Here is a 16,863-nt window from a genome sequence, read left to right on the forward strand (position 1 = left end):
CATTTTCAGTAAGTGGACTCTGAGTCCAGCTTCAGGCACTTTTCTGGCTCTACTTTAATGACTATTGGGATTTCATTTACATTACTTCCAGGTTGGAGTTGGTTTAAATTACATTTATTTACATTGAGATCATTATTTTATACCTGCAGTTGTATAACTTTCACCGGAATGTTTCAGCATTTTGGGGAAGAAAAAAAAAAAAAAGTCATCATATCACCAGCTGAGTGTCATTTCATCTTAAATCAACACTGTCGCCTGCAAAGGACAATATTTTCTGACTTAGCAGAATTTTTGGGGGGGTTATAGTTTGAATGCACATCCTGGAGTATGAATTGAAGAGTTTTATTGATTATGTTTTGCTTTGCGCCATTAGCTTTAAGTGAAATGAAACCTGAGATTCTGTCTATAAGCAGTTTTCCACCTAAAATCAGCAGCTCTTTGCTCTGAATCATTTCATTTGAAGTCCCACCTGTTTGTGTCTCTCCTCCCACGTTGATACAAAAATACCAAACAGATGGACCCAATGAATGTCAAGTTAAGAAAATACCAAATTCATATTAACGCAATAAAAATACTTGTGTTATTATAATTTATAACTGATCATTTTCATGCAAATCTCTTGTCAAAACTTAAATGACCCAAAATGCAATTTGATCACAGATTTGGGTGCTGTATCCATGTAGTGTTGGAGTTCAGTCTCAAGCAGAGATGGGGAGAACACTACTGCACATCCACCGATTTTCATTTTCAGCCATAAGTTTAAACTAACATTTCCTTACACTGTGCCCCTTGAATATTACCATTTCTTTGAAAAAGAAATTCGATCAATCTAACGAATATCTTAATTGAAGCAGTAAGTCAAAAGTATACTATTAAAAGTGAGTTTGACACCGTGCAGCTGTAAAACTCTTGGACTCTTGGCTTGCGATTTTAAAAATAAATCTCTGCGCTCACCAGAGAACAGCTTCCTGCGTTGCCCTTTTTGACAAATGGCTTTAATCAAATAAATCATTTGCCCGCAAACAGTACAGCGCACGAGTCCTCTTTCTCTGATGTGTATTTTCCCGCACTCGGAAACTTGACCTCTACATTATATGAACAGTTCAAGGCAGTTATTAAGAAGCGGTGGGTTTTTCCATGATGGATCCCGGCCAGCTGCTTGTGCACATATGGAGCCTCTGTGATGAGAGGCATTTGTCACAAGCAGGGTCATTGAGCAGTCAAAAACAACCAGTAAAGCAAACTTTGACAAGTCTGCGTCCTTCATGTACCATTTCCAAGCAGAGAAAAAATTAACCTATCATCAAACTACCATTACATTTTGTCTAAAAGCCACTTTGGCAGATTAACAGCCACTGTGGTAAGATACTGAGATAAAGACTTTTTTTTTTTTTTTTTAAATCTTAAAACATTGAAAGGCTTGGCGACATATGGAGCGTAAAAAGCTCTTGTGAGTGAACGGAAACCTGGCACGGCCTGACTCCACCAACCATTCTGTTATATCAGCAGCTTTTCTGCAGAACGTTTTGGCCCATGGAGATATCACACGCAACATCCACGAAAAATGTTGACAAAAGTATCATTATGCCGAAGCATTCTAGTGGGAGTCTCAGACTTGATGGTGCTATTACAAAAACTGTTACCTCTCCGTCAACAGTGTTTACCGCGCTGGTAATTAAATGTTGTAAACAATGACTGTGCTTTCATTAGTATGTGTGTGAAAAAATGAGCAGACTTGAGATAACTCGGAAAGGAGCGTTTTATGATTGGACGGAGGAAAAGGGGAAGATTGGAAATGGAAAGGAGGCTGTCCGTGTTTGGATTAAAGTCTCATCTTTCTCACCGGAAGGAAAGCAGTCAAATATAACATTAAATTACATCTGCCTGCAGAGGGACACTGGCCCGAGCAGCAAGCATGAAGGTCCAAGTGTTAGCAGTGTTGAACATGAGCCAAAAAAAACACACACACACAAAAACACCCTCATGGGAAGTTTTTTTTTTCCTCCACTCACAAAAACCATGCTTTTCCATCATCTATGCAAATAGCAGGTGCAGCAGACTGAAATGCTCGAACAGGGAAGGACACTTCTGAAATAAACAGCTTTTGTTGAAACATATACTTATGAGAGACAACAAATTTACTGGACAATCACACTCTACAGTTCTTTGAAATCCAACACATCCTTATTTTCTATTTTTATTGGTGCTGTAATTTATGCGCTTATGTATTTTTAGCATACTCAACTGCTTTTTCAAATGTACGTCCTTGATGAAATGATTAGAAATCCCATATAACGCGTTTGATTTGCTCAACTATATTGTGTTCAGTGGTGTGTGTAGAAAACCTGCCTCATGTTTGCAGCCTTAATTTTTACCTGATTGAAAGACATTTCCGGTTTTTTAGCTGGCAGCTAAACTGGGTAAGAAAAGGAAAGACGCAGAAAGATTTTGGGTTTCATGCAGCGTTCATCCGGTTTTTAGCTTTGTCCGGATATACGTTGTATGTTGGGATTCATCCTTTGCTGCTTGCATGAGTCTTGCCAGCGTGGTCTGCCAAGGTGCCTGTGAATCTGGGCAGCAGCACAGAGTTGGTGACCATGTGTTTGTAATTTTGCAGTTTCACATTGATGTAATTTTAGGATGGGTTTTGTAAATGTTTCCAGCCTGCCAGCAGGTTTAACCGGTTCCTCTGACATTCTGCTACACTGGCTGATTTGAACATGCTGTGCTTACAGGGCAGGACTAGTTTTATTATACTTTTTTTTTCTTAAGAAACAAGAATAAAAATCACTGAACTTGTATTTGCTGGTTGAATGATTACCTTTCCAATTGTAAAGAGTGAGCATACAGATTGTGTGAGTTTTACATCTGAAGGAAACACAGTAAGTTTGGTTCTGCGAAGGACAATACATGCATGTGTGCATAGCAACGTTAAGGTACACAAGTGTGCGTGCAGTTGTGCACATGTGCCAGAGCTTTGACGTCAGTGACCTTCAGATCCCCTGGGTAGGCCAGCAGCCATTTATCTTTTATTCATTCTACCATTTGTGACCAAGGCAGCTTCTCTGGCACTGACACTTGTCAAAACAGACCCTGTCCCGTGATACGTGGCGTGCCGCAGCCTCAGCGGGCCACGCTCCAGCAGCTGACGCAGTTCCCAGGCAAAGAATTAAACTTGCTGGTTGCCTTCCCAGGAATTCACCAGCCGCCGTCACTGTTTTAAGAGCCAAAGACAATTCTGTATTTCTGTGGACTCCCTCCAGTTGGTGTGTTATCAGCGGTGGCTTGTAGAAAAGACAAGCTTAGCAGCCACCACTGTTGGTGTTCACACCTTGCTAGCTGCAGGAAGCTTCAGACTGAGCGTATAGCTCCAACATCTGTCAACAACTCGGTTTGTCTCTCACTGACAGGTGTACCTACAAAAACAAACTGAAGCATTGTTCCAGCGCTCCTTGCTTAATTCTCTCCACCTGGCTCAGTGTGCTTTCAATTATTCAGTTCTCTAGCTGGTTAGTGAAAAACAAAGCACAGTGATCGGAGAATTACATTTTGGGTGGCATCACTAAGGACGAGAAACAACTAAAAGCTTAAGAAACCACAAACTGATGGAGAATAAATGAAATCACAGAGAGTGCCAAGCCTCAAAACTCTATTGGAGACTTTTCTGAGAATGGTGGTGGAAATTCTTTTATGTGTTATATGAAACGCTGTGAAGGCCGTTTTTAATCCATTGAATTAATTCTGAATGCTCTGTCTGGAACAGGGACACACTGATACATTTTTTACTGCTCCTTTTTCTTGTTAAACTGCAGTAATTAGACATTTTAATTTTCGGTAAAACAAAGCCCCGTTATCAGAGTGCTAGATGCTGGAAATTGTCCTGTGCTTGATGTATTGTTATTTTAAGGAAGAAATAAATGGGATTGGTGCATCAGTAACGTGGATAAAACTCAATTTTTATGTTTCTCCTCTTAAGTAGGTTTTTTTTCCACTCATCTATGCCAATATCTTCTCCACAGATGGAGGTATATGATATAAAAATGTAATTATTGTTCCAAAAATGTCTTGTGTTGAAGGATCACTGTTGCATCTCAGACTTTTCTCAATCACAGTACTCAATATTCCAAAGCTAGTAATAAAGTATCTGCACCTGGGGACTTTACAAGGTCACGCGGAAATGAGATGAAAATGAGAAAAGACTTGATGGCTTCTGCAGCAGTGCTTGAAATCCCAAGCACTGAGCGAGATGGCCATCTTCCAGCTTCTCATACTCATAACCAGTGTCAGGATCATCCCAAGCATCTCATTTAAATGTTCACTGATTTCTCAAGTTCTTTCACAAGAGATATTTATGAGGCACCAGTCAGAACATGCGCCTTTGACAATGGCGTGTCATCGGTTTGTGGGGTTGCTCAGACTCCGCTTAGCTAGTTGGTTCTCTGCAAGCAACAATTTTACCGAGTGCAGATGTCATTACTGCGCTCAGTAAATCCTTCATTGGTAGTTTATCCCCAACGAAGTCCGCTCGTCAGCTATTTTTCCCAGCTAGGTGACCACACTGTACGGTATGGTGGAGATGTCACCTTCATCTCCAGACAGTGGAAAAAAAAAACAAACAAACAAAAAAAAGAACACTCTGGCGCACAACAAAGCTTTCCTTGTGGGCCGCTTGAAATCAGCTAATATAACTGTTATTGGAGGAGAGACACTTCCAGATCTGACAATGAGAATTTGATGTGATGCGTGTCAACCTCCAGCTCTAGTCATTATTTTCTCTTTGCCTTGACTCGACTCTGCTGAACGTTTCATGCAGTTGACTTCTCTTATCTAGAGCCCTTTGATGGTGGATTGTAAATACAACACCGTCATGTTTTCTGTTGCTGTCAGGGTTATCCCTTGACACCAGCATGATGGATTTGTGTGCAGGTTTCTTTGTGTTGATGGGACGCGCTTCTTTCTTAGTTAGAGGCGGTGAAATGCCGCATGACTGTCACTGTTCCCTACGGGAGGATATTGCTTTGCGTTTGCTGTTAGTGTGCAGACAATCATTGACATACTCAGATTTGGGTTTTGCAGAATAAAAAACAGCAACTTTTTGTGGAAAATTTCACACCTTCGGGGGATCTCTAGTTTTCACAGGTACTATCTGGCTGTGATTTTAGCATTTAACATGTTCAGTGCTTTTAGTCGTGCAATTTTCAGCACCTGTTTGTTGACATCTTATTATTAAAATGATATTTTACACATTTCCCTTACTGTCTTGATTTTCTCCTCCCTAACTATTTTTCCTTTGTTTTTTTCCCTCAGATGATAATTGCAGGCTGAGCGACTACCGTCGGCTTAAAACCAAGACTCTGGATCTCCATGACAAACGCTACATGGGGTCTCATCTGCACGGGGCCCACATGGACAACATGGCTGCCAGGAAGCAACTGGTTGACATGATGTTTAAACGCTTTGATGCAGATGGCAACGGTCGCGTAGATGCCAGCGAGCTGTCACAGGTACGGAGACTGAGTGACACATTTACTGTTAAACACTTCAAATAGTCAACCACTGACAAAGGATAATTTAACAACTTAGCCTCAACACAAGCTCTTGTGTTATTTTCAATAACACTTCATTGATAACACTAGATATGGTTGGAAAAAAAAACAAACAAACAAAACAAAAAACTAATTGCAACTTTCCATCGTGTAACAGCATTTCCATTTCAATACGCTCCAACGCTCCTCCTGAGTCAAACCAGTCATTTTTATTTAAACATAAATAATCAAAAGCAGACTACAAATAGACAAAAAGACTTTGTACTCGGGTGTTTAAACTGGCTGCTTTGATGCCTGCCATAATTGTGTCCATTTTACTCTGCCTACCCTTCCCTCTGTTCGCCGTGCTTCATGGCTCCAGGTAGATCTTTTGAAAAACGATGTGGGTCAAAAGGAGCCGTTTGCTCATGGGAGGCTGCAGCCTTTGACTAGCGCTGCCAAGAGGTATAGCTGTAAGAAACAGCTTTTTGTGGATACCACGAGGAAGGATATTCTGTGCATAGCAACGTACTTGAGAGCAGCCTTAATATAGAAAGTATTGGAGTAACTGAAAAGCTATGAAAGCTGCGGTGGTTTCCTCAGGTCAGCTTCCTGCTGGTCCACTAGGACACACCGTCTGTACGGGGGGTCACCTTGGTTGGCTTTGTCAGCAGCGTGCCATTGGATTCATTTGAATCTATTTCAGCATTTTCAGTTCAAAGCATACAAATAACGCCTCAAAAATAGTGATATTTTCACCACATTTTAATATTATTTACATATTTTTACATGTTTTCACATTCACCCATGTCAGCATGAGGGAAATCAATGGTTAGTGGGTGAAATGCATAGTCAATAGACCATGTTGTGCTGTGTTTCATGGAATAATATTGCCACTATGCTCCAAGTCTGAATTTGAATGTGCCCTTTCAACCTATTGAATATTACTCTGGCTAGATAGGCCTCTCTTGCATTTTTTTATTTTTTACTATTTGAGGCCAAGCTGTACCACTCCACCTTTTCCTCAGGTGTTCAAATCCCACAAACCAGTAATAATTAACATCCAGTCGGAGAAGCACTTTTCAGAGGATACTCTGAGATACTCAGAGGACAGTCTGCCTTCCTGTTTTATCCTCGACACATATGGGAATGTTGGAGGATTTCTCATCATGTCAGCAACAAAAATCAATGTTTTAAAGAAAAGAAGAGAACAGAGGATTTCTGGGTTGGTAAAAAAAAAAATCAGCGGATTGCAGGTGGCTCTTGTGGGGTTTTCAGTCCAATCCAAAAAATTATTATTTATTTTACAAACGTATATAAATTCATACCAGTCTGACCCAAACACAAAGCTGTGTGAGAACAGTGTTTTTCCAAAATGACCTTTTTATGCTTTTAAGCTGTAAAATCACCATTTCAATTTATTATCAACATTTTTTTTCATGTCACACTTTAGAATCCAACCTACAGATCCTTTAGCTGCAGTGACAGCAAACACTTCATATCCTGAACACCTATGGCCTAAAAGACTGCCCAAGACCTTCTGCTGCAGCTAACATCAACATTACTGAATAGTAAATAATTGCATGATAAATATAAGAGTGAAAAGGCTCATTCGATCTGACATATCACTTAATAAAGGATGGTAGTCAGTGGTTGACTGTGCCTCAACATAAGGAGACATGAATGTAATTATGGGGTTGGCCTTTTAATTAGTTTTTCAGTTGGTGTTTTAAATGTCTCTCAGATTCCAATTTCAGAGTATATGTCAGGAAACACCATTTCTTATTGAGCTGTAAATATCATGTAGATTAGGGAAAGGTTCAAATTCACTTAGATTGGTTTGTAAAGAGCTAGAAATTGAGCTTAAAGTTCAGATGTTTGCTTATTGATTAAGGATAAAAGCTGAAGAAGACATTTATGCAAATCAAATTTTGTTGTCAACACGCCTCCTAAAGAGCACTTCACAAATAAGGCTGGATGATATGTGCAAATTTTATTTCTCAGAATACTCTATGGAGGTGAGCTACTTCCGATTGTGGACACATTTGATATGTTCCTGCTGCTGGTCGGCTCCTCTCCGGCACATTTGGCAGATTTAGCTCATTGAGGACATTTAGCAGCACACTCAAACCTGAAGTCTTTAATAGCCGAACTTCTTCCACACCACTGAATTAGTCTCTTCCCTCTTACCAACTATTTAATCTGCTTTACTGTGACTTGTGAAGGCGTGTCACGTTTTTATTGCAGTAACATTTAGCGGCTAACGTTTAGCACGTAGGAGCCGAGCCTACTGCTGCGGAGCGCCGGCTGACAATGAAGTGACATCAGCACCCTGAAATGAACGTCAGTCAGTGATGGATGCTGTAAATAACAAACATCCGGATATCAGAAATGTGTTTAAAAAAACATGTTGATGTTACTGAAACATTTCATATCACCATATACACTCACTGGCCACTTTATTAGGTACACCTGTCCAACTGCTCGTTAACACTTAATTTCTAATCAGCCAATCACATGGCGGCAACTCAGTGCATTTAGGCATGTAGACATGGTCAAGACAATTTCCTGCAGTTCAAACCGAGCATCAGTATGGGGAAGAAAGGTGATTTGAGTGACTTTGAACGTGGCATGGTTGTTGGTGCCAGAAGGGCTGGTCTGAGTATTTCAGAAACTGCTGATCTACTGAGATTTTCACGCACAACCATCTCTAGGGTTTACAGAGAATGGTCCGAAAAAGAAAAAATATCCAGTGAGCGGCAGTTCTGTGGGCGGAAATGTCTTGTTGATGCCAGAGGTCAGAGGAGAATGGCCAGACTGGTTCGAGCTGATAGAAAGGCAACAGTGACTCAAATAACCACCCGTTACAACCAAGGTAGGCAGAAGAGCATCTCTGAATGCACAGTACGTCGAACTTTGAGGCAGATGGGCTACAGCAGCAGAAGACCACACCGGGTGCCACTCCTTTCAGCTAAGAACAGGAAACTGAGGCTACAATTTGCACAAGCTCATCGAAATTGGACAATAGAAGATTGGAAAAACGTTGCCTGGTCTGATGAGTCTCGATTTCTGCTGCGACATTCGGATAGTAGGGTCAGAATTTGGCGTCAACAACATGAAAGCATGGATCCATCCTGCCTTGTATCAACGGTTCAGGCTGGTGGTGGTGGTGTAATGGTGTGGGGAATATTTTCTTGGCACTCTTTGGGCCCCTTGGTACCAATTGAGCATCGTTGCAACGCCACAGCCTACCTGAGTATTGTTGCTGACCATGTCCATCCCTTTATGACCACAATGTACCCAACTTCTGATGGCTACTTTCAGCAGGATAATGCGCCATGTCATAAAGCTGGAATCATCTCAGACTGGTTTCTTGAACATGACAATGAGTTCACTGTACTCAAATGGCCTCCATAGTCACCAGATCTCAATCCAATAGAGCATCTTTGCGATGTGGTGGAACGGGAGATTCGCATCATGGATGTGCAGCCGACAAATCTGCGGCAACTGTGTGATGCCATCATGTCAATATGGACCAAACTCTCTGAAGAATGCTTCCAGCACCTTGTTGAATCTATGCCACGAAGAATTGAGGCAGTTCTGAAGGCAAAAGGGGGTCCAACCCGTTACTAGCATGGTGTACCTAATAAAGTGGCCGGTGAGTGTATATTGATATCGAATCGATATCTTTACACAAGCATATAATGCTCTTGGCAGCACTTGAATTTAAAAAACAATGGTTGCCGCCCTTGTGCCCTTAAGCACCGTTTATAATTGGAGCGTTCTCCGAACTCATTTGAAATTCTAAGATGGAAATCCCTCGTGAGGGTACACATGAAGGGGCACAGGGAGCAATTGTTGCTGACCTTTGAGTCTTGGGTGCACTTTAAAAATGTCAAACTAAAACTTGTTTATTCCCTAATGTATTGCTTCCATTTATCATTAAGCCGAACACAAACTGGGTGAAATTTTTGCAAGGCAACGATTGTTTTTAAGGTATTTTAAAAGTATTTCAACTCAAAGAGTTTGTTGAATTACAATCCATATAACATTTTAGGGGTTTTACGTCTGCAGTTTTTTCGCATTCAATCTCATCTGAGAAGAAAAGTGAAAAGATGAGTTTGTTATATTATGTCATCCCTCCTCGCACCCAGCAGCATTTTGAGAATTAGAATAAAGATACTGAAAGCACCAATATTTTTGTAATGATACGGCCTTTGAAAATCTTTTCTGCTCTGCGGTACAGAACTCAGCCAACAAAGCCGGTGACTTCAACACCACGTGAAAGGCCACCTGCATTATTTTGAGGCTAAGCGAGCAGAAAGAAACGGCGAAGATCAGACTCTTCACACACACAAAGGGGGAAATTGCAGACACAGGCAGCTCTTTAGTTGTGCAGAATACAGTTATATTTCTGTTGTTTTTTGGGGATAGACTAAAGGTCAAAGGTGACTTTTTTTGTTTTCTTGGAAAGGGAGTGCGCGATGTCTAAAGCTGTCCATTATGATCAGGATTTTGACTCCTGATCTACCATGATGGATGTTTTTGCTGCCAAGGTCAGATAGAAGGTGTTGAATAGGATCACGCGCTTGCAGGATGATAATGAAACCTGTGGAGTGTTCGGGGCCTTTTCACCATCCGTTGTGTGAAAACTCGAGCAAGTCTCACTTGGTCTGCAATAAGCTGACAGGTAGCTCTGAGTGTGTTTGTTCGACTTAAACATTTAACACAGAGCTTCCATCAGGAAGGTAATGTTGACTCATTGGAGATGATATTCCATGGTAGACAGGAGATTAAGTCAAGAGGGTTTATAACCTGCTGTTTTAAGATAATAGCACTTTACTCGAGTATTTCCACTTCATATTTCTTAAGTGATCCTGACTAAGTATGTGTTGAAATCGGTTATCATGCATGTTTTTTTTTTATTAATTTATTTATATCTTACATTGGAGCTATTCTTTACAAAATTAACATGTGAAAGATGCTGGTGATCTAACATCGAAGGAAGACAATAAAAGTATAATCAAATGACACTTATTTCTTCACACATGTCAATTTTAACTTAATAGATGTTAGTGTTGTCACGATTTCGCTAAAAATAACACAGGTGTGAATGTGTGTTGTTCTTGTTTCAACGTTTAAAATGTATCAGATAAAAACCAAACATGTTGCATGTTAATAAGCTGCCGGACCTTTTCTGTCTTAAACCAGATCATGATTGTTGTCTAACAATGCTGTAGTTGTTGAATATTTGGTTGGAAAAGTTTTTTAGAAAACTAATTTCCTGATCTGTTCAATTTTAAGAATTTTCTAAATGTGTCAGACACATTGACAGCTAATGACTCATATATATATATTTTTTTTTATACAAAACAAGTTATAATGGCATTTCAACAGTTGCAGAATGTATTTATTTTTTATTTTTTGCAAATAAATGGTTTTAAATTGTTGAATGGTGGAAAAACCCAGGTCAACAAGCCTTAACCAAATCTCAATGTGTTTTAATTAAAGGTCATCAAGCAAGAAGGTCTCTCAAAGGATTTCTCAGCATGCACATTGTTTGACCTTCTGAAGTACAACGATATCAATGATGATGAACACCTGACAAAGGAGGAGATTTACACAGCTTTTGGTAAGTGCAGTTATGATAATAGAAGTAATTAAAAAATGCCTTCTCTTACTAATTATTAGGAATAAAGGAGATAGACAATTGGAATTGATGCGACGACACAAAACCTCCCACATGTAAGGACGCTCTCTGTGGTGTCAAGGTGATCAACGTGTCGAAAAAGCTGCAGAAATATTTCTACATCACAGACTACTAATCTAAAAGATACAGCATCAACAACAGTCTAACAATTTAATGACAACACGTTTTATGCCAGTTTATTTTGGTAATTGTCAACTGGCTGCAAAGAGCCTGGAATGGAAGAAACTGGTGCTTTTGGTGTTAGCTTGTCATACTCTGATTATCTTTATCACATATATACTGATATATTTCACTGACTTTCACAGACTCATTTTGGATCTTTCTTGGTTCCATTTTCACACAATGTTATTTCGATTTTACTAAAGTTTCTTCTCAACAACAGTAGTCAGCGGCTGCTCACTGCTCACAAAATGAAATAAGGTCGTAGTTGCTGCAAATTTTGTTACTGATCGCGTTATTGGTGATGTTGCTGTTTTCTACATTACGCTAACTACCCGCTGAATGTTTAAATGTACTCTAGCACGGCTTTAGCAGTTAAAGCCCCTCTTTTAAGCAGCATTAAGCAGCAGTTGTTAACATACTAATCGGATATGATAGTCATTGTAGTTGAGCAGTTCGCTGTAACTTCTCTCTCTCTTGTTTGTTGTCTTGGATCAGCAAATGAATTTTTTCAAATTGTGTGTTTTATAACAGCGACTTTGCTGCTGTGAACATATTGCTGCTACTTTGTGTGTCTCAAATCTTATGGTCATCACAATATTTTGCAGGCCGGAGTGACTACATAATTTTTTTTAGCAATATTCTCAATGAACTTCCAGCAGAAGAGCAAACTTGAAACTGCCTAAACAGGATGAATCTGTCAGAGCCCACGACTGAGAGCGAGATCTTTGGAAATATATTGAACACACATTATAACACACTCATGTTGATCTTTCCAGTGCTTTTCTTTAAATGACCAATACATCACAAACCTTATGGGGTCCACACAAAAACGCTTCTTTAATTATATTTTAATTGTGTATTATTCTGAAATCTGAAGAGCTGCTAACTAGTTCTGAGAAACATTGGCGATATTTAAAAAAAAAAAGGTGGTTGTTTGATATATCGCCAAAGGTTTACTAGCTTTGAACCCCACATTGTTGCCAAGTGTATTGTTGGCCTTCAGATGTTCGAGCCATCGGGAATGATGGATTGATGGAGGATTTAAAGCCACAGTTGGTGCCAGTGGCAGCAGGTCACAGCTGAAACAGTTGTTCAACCCCACCCCGCTTATTAGAAAACACAATGATGACAGGTGCGCTGCCATATCTAAGTCCAAACAACAACTTTGCACCAGTTTCCTCCCTATGTTTCCCCCTCGTGCTCTCTTTCATGGTTCTTAGCTGCCTGACATTTTCAGTCAGCTCAATATCCTCTGACAGAATATCCTCTGACATTTGGCTGTCTCGACACATTCGGCGGTGACAGAGAATTCATAATGAACCTTCAACTCATCAGCTTTTGTATTTAAAACATTTCTCAGAGCAGATAATAAAAGAGTCACAAGAGCAAATGGCAGAGTGGAAGAATCTCACCATGTTGGCTAATCCCCCCATCATAAATAAATGTGTAAGAGCAAACCATTTCTGGCAAATCGTAGAGAGAAAGGGATCGGCGCCAACCCTGGGAGAGCTGTGTTTCCTTGAAGAGCACAATCGCACTAACTCCAAATACTTCCTCTTTAGTTTTCTGATCTTCCAGCATAACTGCTCACAAAGGAAAGGGATATTTTCTGAGTAAATCTCTCCTTCTGGGGCAGTTTCTTTTAACCCATTTCATTTTTTATTGTTCCCTGTTCTTTTCCATTCTTTCTTTCCCCCCACGTGTGGCACTTCATGCTGTTATTTAGCAGCAATGAATAGCTGTCTGGATATTTCGAAGATTCACTATGTGAAACATTTAATTAAAACTCTTGACTTTGGATTGTGAGTATATGCAGGTTAAAAAAAAAAAAAGTAATAGTTTCAATTGTGCGATAATAAGCTTGCCTTGAGATTTCTGTGCACTTTACTGGAGCACTTGAAGCCATTTCATCTCTCTATTCGATACTGAATCAAGACAAGCAAACAAAAAAATAAAAGGCTTTGCAACATGGAGTTTAAATCTATCAAAGTGAAATGGGCTCATCTAAAACTTGCATGGACATCTTTAGATTCAATTTTATTGATGGAACCAGAGCGACCAATCAAATCAATCAGCCCTGCTGTAAAGGAGCAGAAATATAATTATAAGAATGTACAAAAATATTAAGTCATAAAAACTGAAGTTATTTATTTCACAGGCAAATAAATATCAATAAATGAAGGTCCCATTTCCACCTCCCGCACCAACAGTGAAACAAAACTGGAAATGGGCTGCTAGTTGCACAAAACACAATGTTCCAGCTGATGTAATATGCATGTGTTCAATTCCTGAGAACATTTCATAACAGCAATCCTGCGTAAAATAAGTGTGGTTTCATTTCTCTCATCCACTTAAAGCTCCTGTGAGCTGCTGCCTCCAAACATATTGTTACTAATATTCATAAAGATGTCAAAGGTGATCAGAGTTGATGCTGTACATGACTGAGTCCACTGTGTTGGATGTATTGATGCGACGGCCCAAAGCTGTCAGCAGTAAAAGCACACTGAGCCTGAACTGAGAAGAGGTGAATCTGGACAAAGGCTGACTCCAAGGTCCCCGTGGAAAAATAAAAAAATAAAAATAATAATAATAATAATCTGCATTGCCACCATATCACAGTGCTGAATTATGTGCCTCACAATGACAAACACAAACATCTAACATCGATAAGAGTCACATTAGGAAATAAATGCTAATTGGAAACGCATTACTTTTTATGATGGTATTGAATCGACCAAAAAAAAACGCTAGTCAGTCAGATTTACTGAGCATGGCCAATCTATTTTATTAGTGTTGGTGCGCTTCCATACACAGGTATAAAACAACCATAGCATATCGCAGCGTTAGAGCTACAACTTTTCCCCCCCCCATCTTAGAAGATGGATGTTCACATTAGTTGACAACGCAATTACAGGCATCAATAATGGATTGAGTTGTATTACATTGGCTCGTAGTTTGCAGATGTAGCCAGCAGACTAGTGCAGAGACAGAAACAGAATGCATCGAGTAATTTGGCTTTATAGAGCATGACCAGAGTGACTTGACTAAGGCCAAAAAATGCATGGCAGTCACAGCAATCATAACCTGGGAGTCGCAGCAGTAAAAATCTATGCAAATACTTTAAGCGCCGTCGTAAACTGAGCGCCGTCAGACGGTAAATCCCTTGATCCACTGTGTCCAGAATTATGGCACACCTCGGAAATGAACAGCAACAAATTCAGACCGACTCCACATGAAAAGGGCACCAGTCTGACTGCTCTGCTAATAAGGACCCTTCGCACACCTTTGTGGAATATTCAAAGCGTGGCAACATTGTTTGTCAGGACAGAAGATAAGACTTTAATGTCCATGCATTATTCATTCCTCCTTTGCATAGACAAGAGGGGGGTTGAGAATCAATTTGCTTCAGCTTGCGGTAAGGAAACTGTCTGGCAGAAGTGAAGTCTTTTAATTAGATGATGTTACAGATATGAATGATGTCTGCCACAGTACTGATAGTCAGCTCGTTGTCATCGTTCAATAATTTGGTGAATGATGGCACAGTGCATCATGGGTAAACAGATGAGGTGCCATCCATCATAAAGTGTCATTTACTTTTGGTAGGAGTGTCACAATACATCGGGGCATTGACTGGCAGACATTAACATCAGCTCTATGTTCCACCAAAAAGTAATAACACTCCCTTTCAAAGCTCAGCAGCTTAAATATATGCAAGTCAAATAAATATTCGAAGAAATAATTTATAATCTACGATATTGTGATCAGATCAGCTATCTTATATAACCCTACCACCAATGAGAATTAGTAATATAATGTGCTGTCGTTATGTTTGATGCTCAGTCAGTAAAGCTGAAGCATAATTATTGCATTTAAATGATTAGAGGTTATGTTACATTGCGGATGCAGCTTTCATGGTTGGGTGTAATAATCTGCAACAATTTGGCATCGCAACGCTGCATCCAATACCCTTTTTCAGTGCCTCTGAGGCTGTGCACTCGGCTAAAACAAGATATCTGAGGCCACTTTTGTGTAGTCAGGAGTTGAGAGGGATCTCTGTCATCTGCAGCAGACCAGTCAGCGTTTGCGATCGCTGCCAAATAAACTTGGGAAAAGATTATAGTGGCAGTTTGCTGAGTATTTTTGCCACCTAGATATTCAAAAAAAAGGCGTGTGGGACATTGCAGCACCTGACGCTTAGGTCACCAGTGAATATATCTGATTTCAGGTGGCACATCCAGGCAGTGTTAGCGGTGGGCTGAGTGTAATCAGTTGTATACCATTAACTAAGTTAGGTGAAAGCTGCAGCGTGTCAGACTGTGACGGCGTCCTTGTGCCCAATGTGCTTTTAAGCCCTTTGAAGCTGGCTGGGCATTCACAGTGTGCTGTGCTTGCGCACCACGCAGTTTAAATGTTATTAGCTAAGGTACACCTACTAAATGCATTCTCCGAGCATCCAGACGTGCTGCTTCACATGCAACAATGAAAACGAATCGGCCAGTGCTTGGAAAGAATCCTCTGACTGAATGCTCCCTCAGGCTAGTTTGTTAGCATTACACCTCATCCCCACTAAAACCACCTCTTAAGTCCTGCACAGCTGAGTTTCTGTGCAGCTTGCTTTTTAAATTCATGCAAAAAGGCCTTGGTGTTTATCGTAGCTGCATTTAAAACAGCAGTGACAGAAGCAGTCCCACTTTATCGGCTTCACTGTTATCGCCAAAGTAGTTACCCTGATTTTAGTCTCCATTATTCATTACGGATTCATTCAGTTCACATTCTTAAACGAAGTCACAGTAACGATTTGACCGGTATTTTTCTACACAGTAGATATTGCTCTGAAGCCCGACACTACCTGACAGAGCACACAGCCAGGAGATACAGCTCTGATTTCTGCTGAGGCTAGATGCTGCTGGACGCCCAAGGGGCTGAACCGAACACCCAAATGAACTATAATGCGATCCATCATGTCGTTTGCGTGGCCATAACAGATTGCATGAGTTCAAGGTGAGAAGTATTATAGTATGTTAGTATTATATCTACGTTAGGAGAAATGCTACGTACAGTATACAGTGAAGTGAACCCTTTGGAGTTTATGTATTAATTTATGAATCCAATTATATATTAATTTGTCTATCAGGATGATAAAATCATCATCCAGTTACAATTATGAAAAAACACAATCAAACCAAAAACTAAAAACACAAAATATTGTATTGTTCTTGTTCATCATTAAAAGTTGGAAATAGTGTGTGTGGTGGCTAATAGTTTAACAAAAGCTATTCAGAGCCAGCAGTTCACACCCAGAGCTGGCTGTGAAGGTCCTGTGGAGGTTTCTATAAAAGCTTTGAATCAGTGCTTCACAGAAGAAGAAGGCTGTGAAGAAAAGCATCGGTTCTTGACCGCCCTGACATACACTAGAGCTTCAAAAGGTTAGATTGATTTTATCTAGCTCAAATTTTCAGGCAGGTC

General features: G+C 40.1%; 1 protein-coding gene across 1 annotated transcript in view; it reads left to right on the plus strand.

Annotated features, from left to right (window-relative positions):
* fstl5 (follistatin-like 5) overlaps nt 1-16,863 on the plus strand; it is a 145,545-nt gene that overhangs the window by 68,254 nt on the left and 60,428 nt on the right. The window contains exons 5-6 of the mRNA XM_029512772.1: nt 5,308-5,504; nt 11,037-11,157. Coding sequence (XP_029368632.1) covers nt 5,308-5,504; nt 11,037-11,157 — 318 coding nt within the window. The remainder of the gene's footprint in view (nt 1-5,307; nt 5,505-11,036; nt 11,158-16,863) is intronic.

Source organism: Echeneis naucrates, chromosome 10 (assembly GCF_900963305.1).
Source record: "Echeneis naucrates chromosome 10, fEcheNa1.1, whole genome shotgun sequence".
NCBI classification, from domain to species: domain Eukaryota; kingdom Metazoa; phylum Chordata; class Actinopteri; order Carangiformes; family Echeneidae; genus Echeneis; species Echeneis naucrates.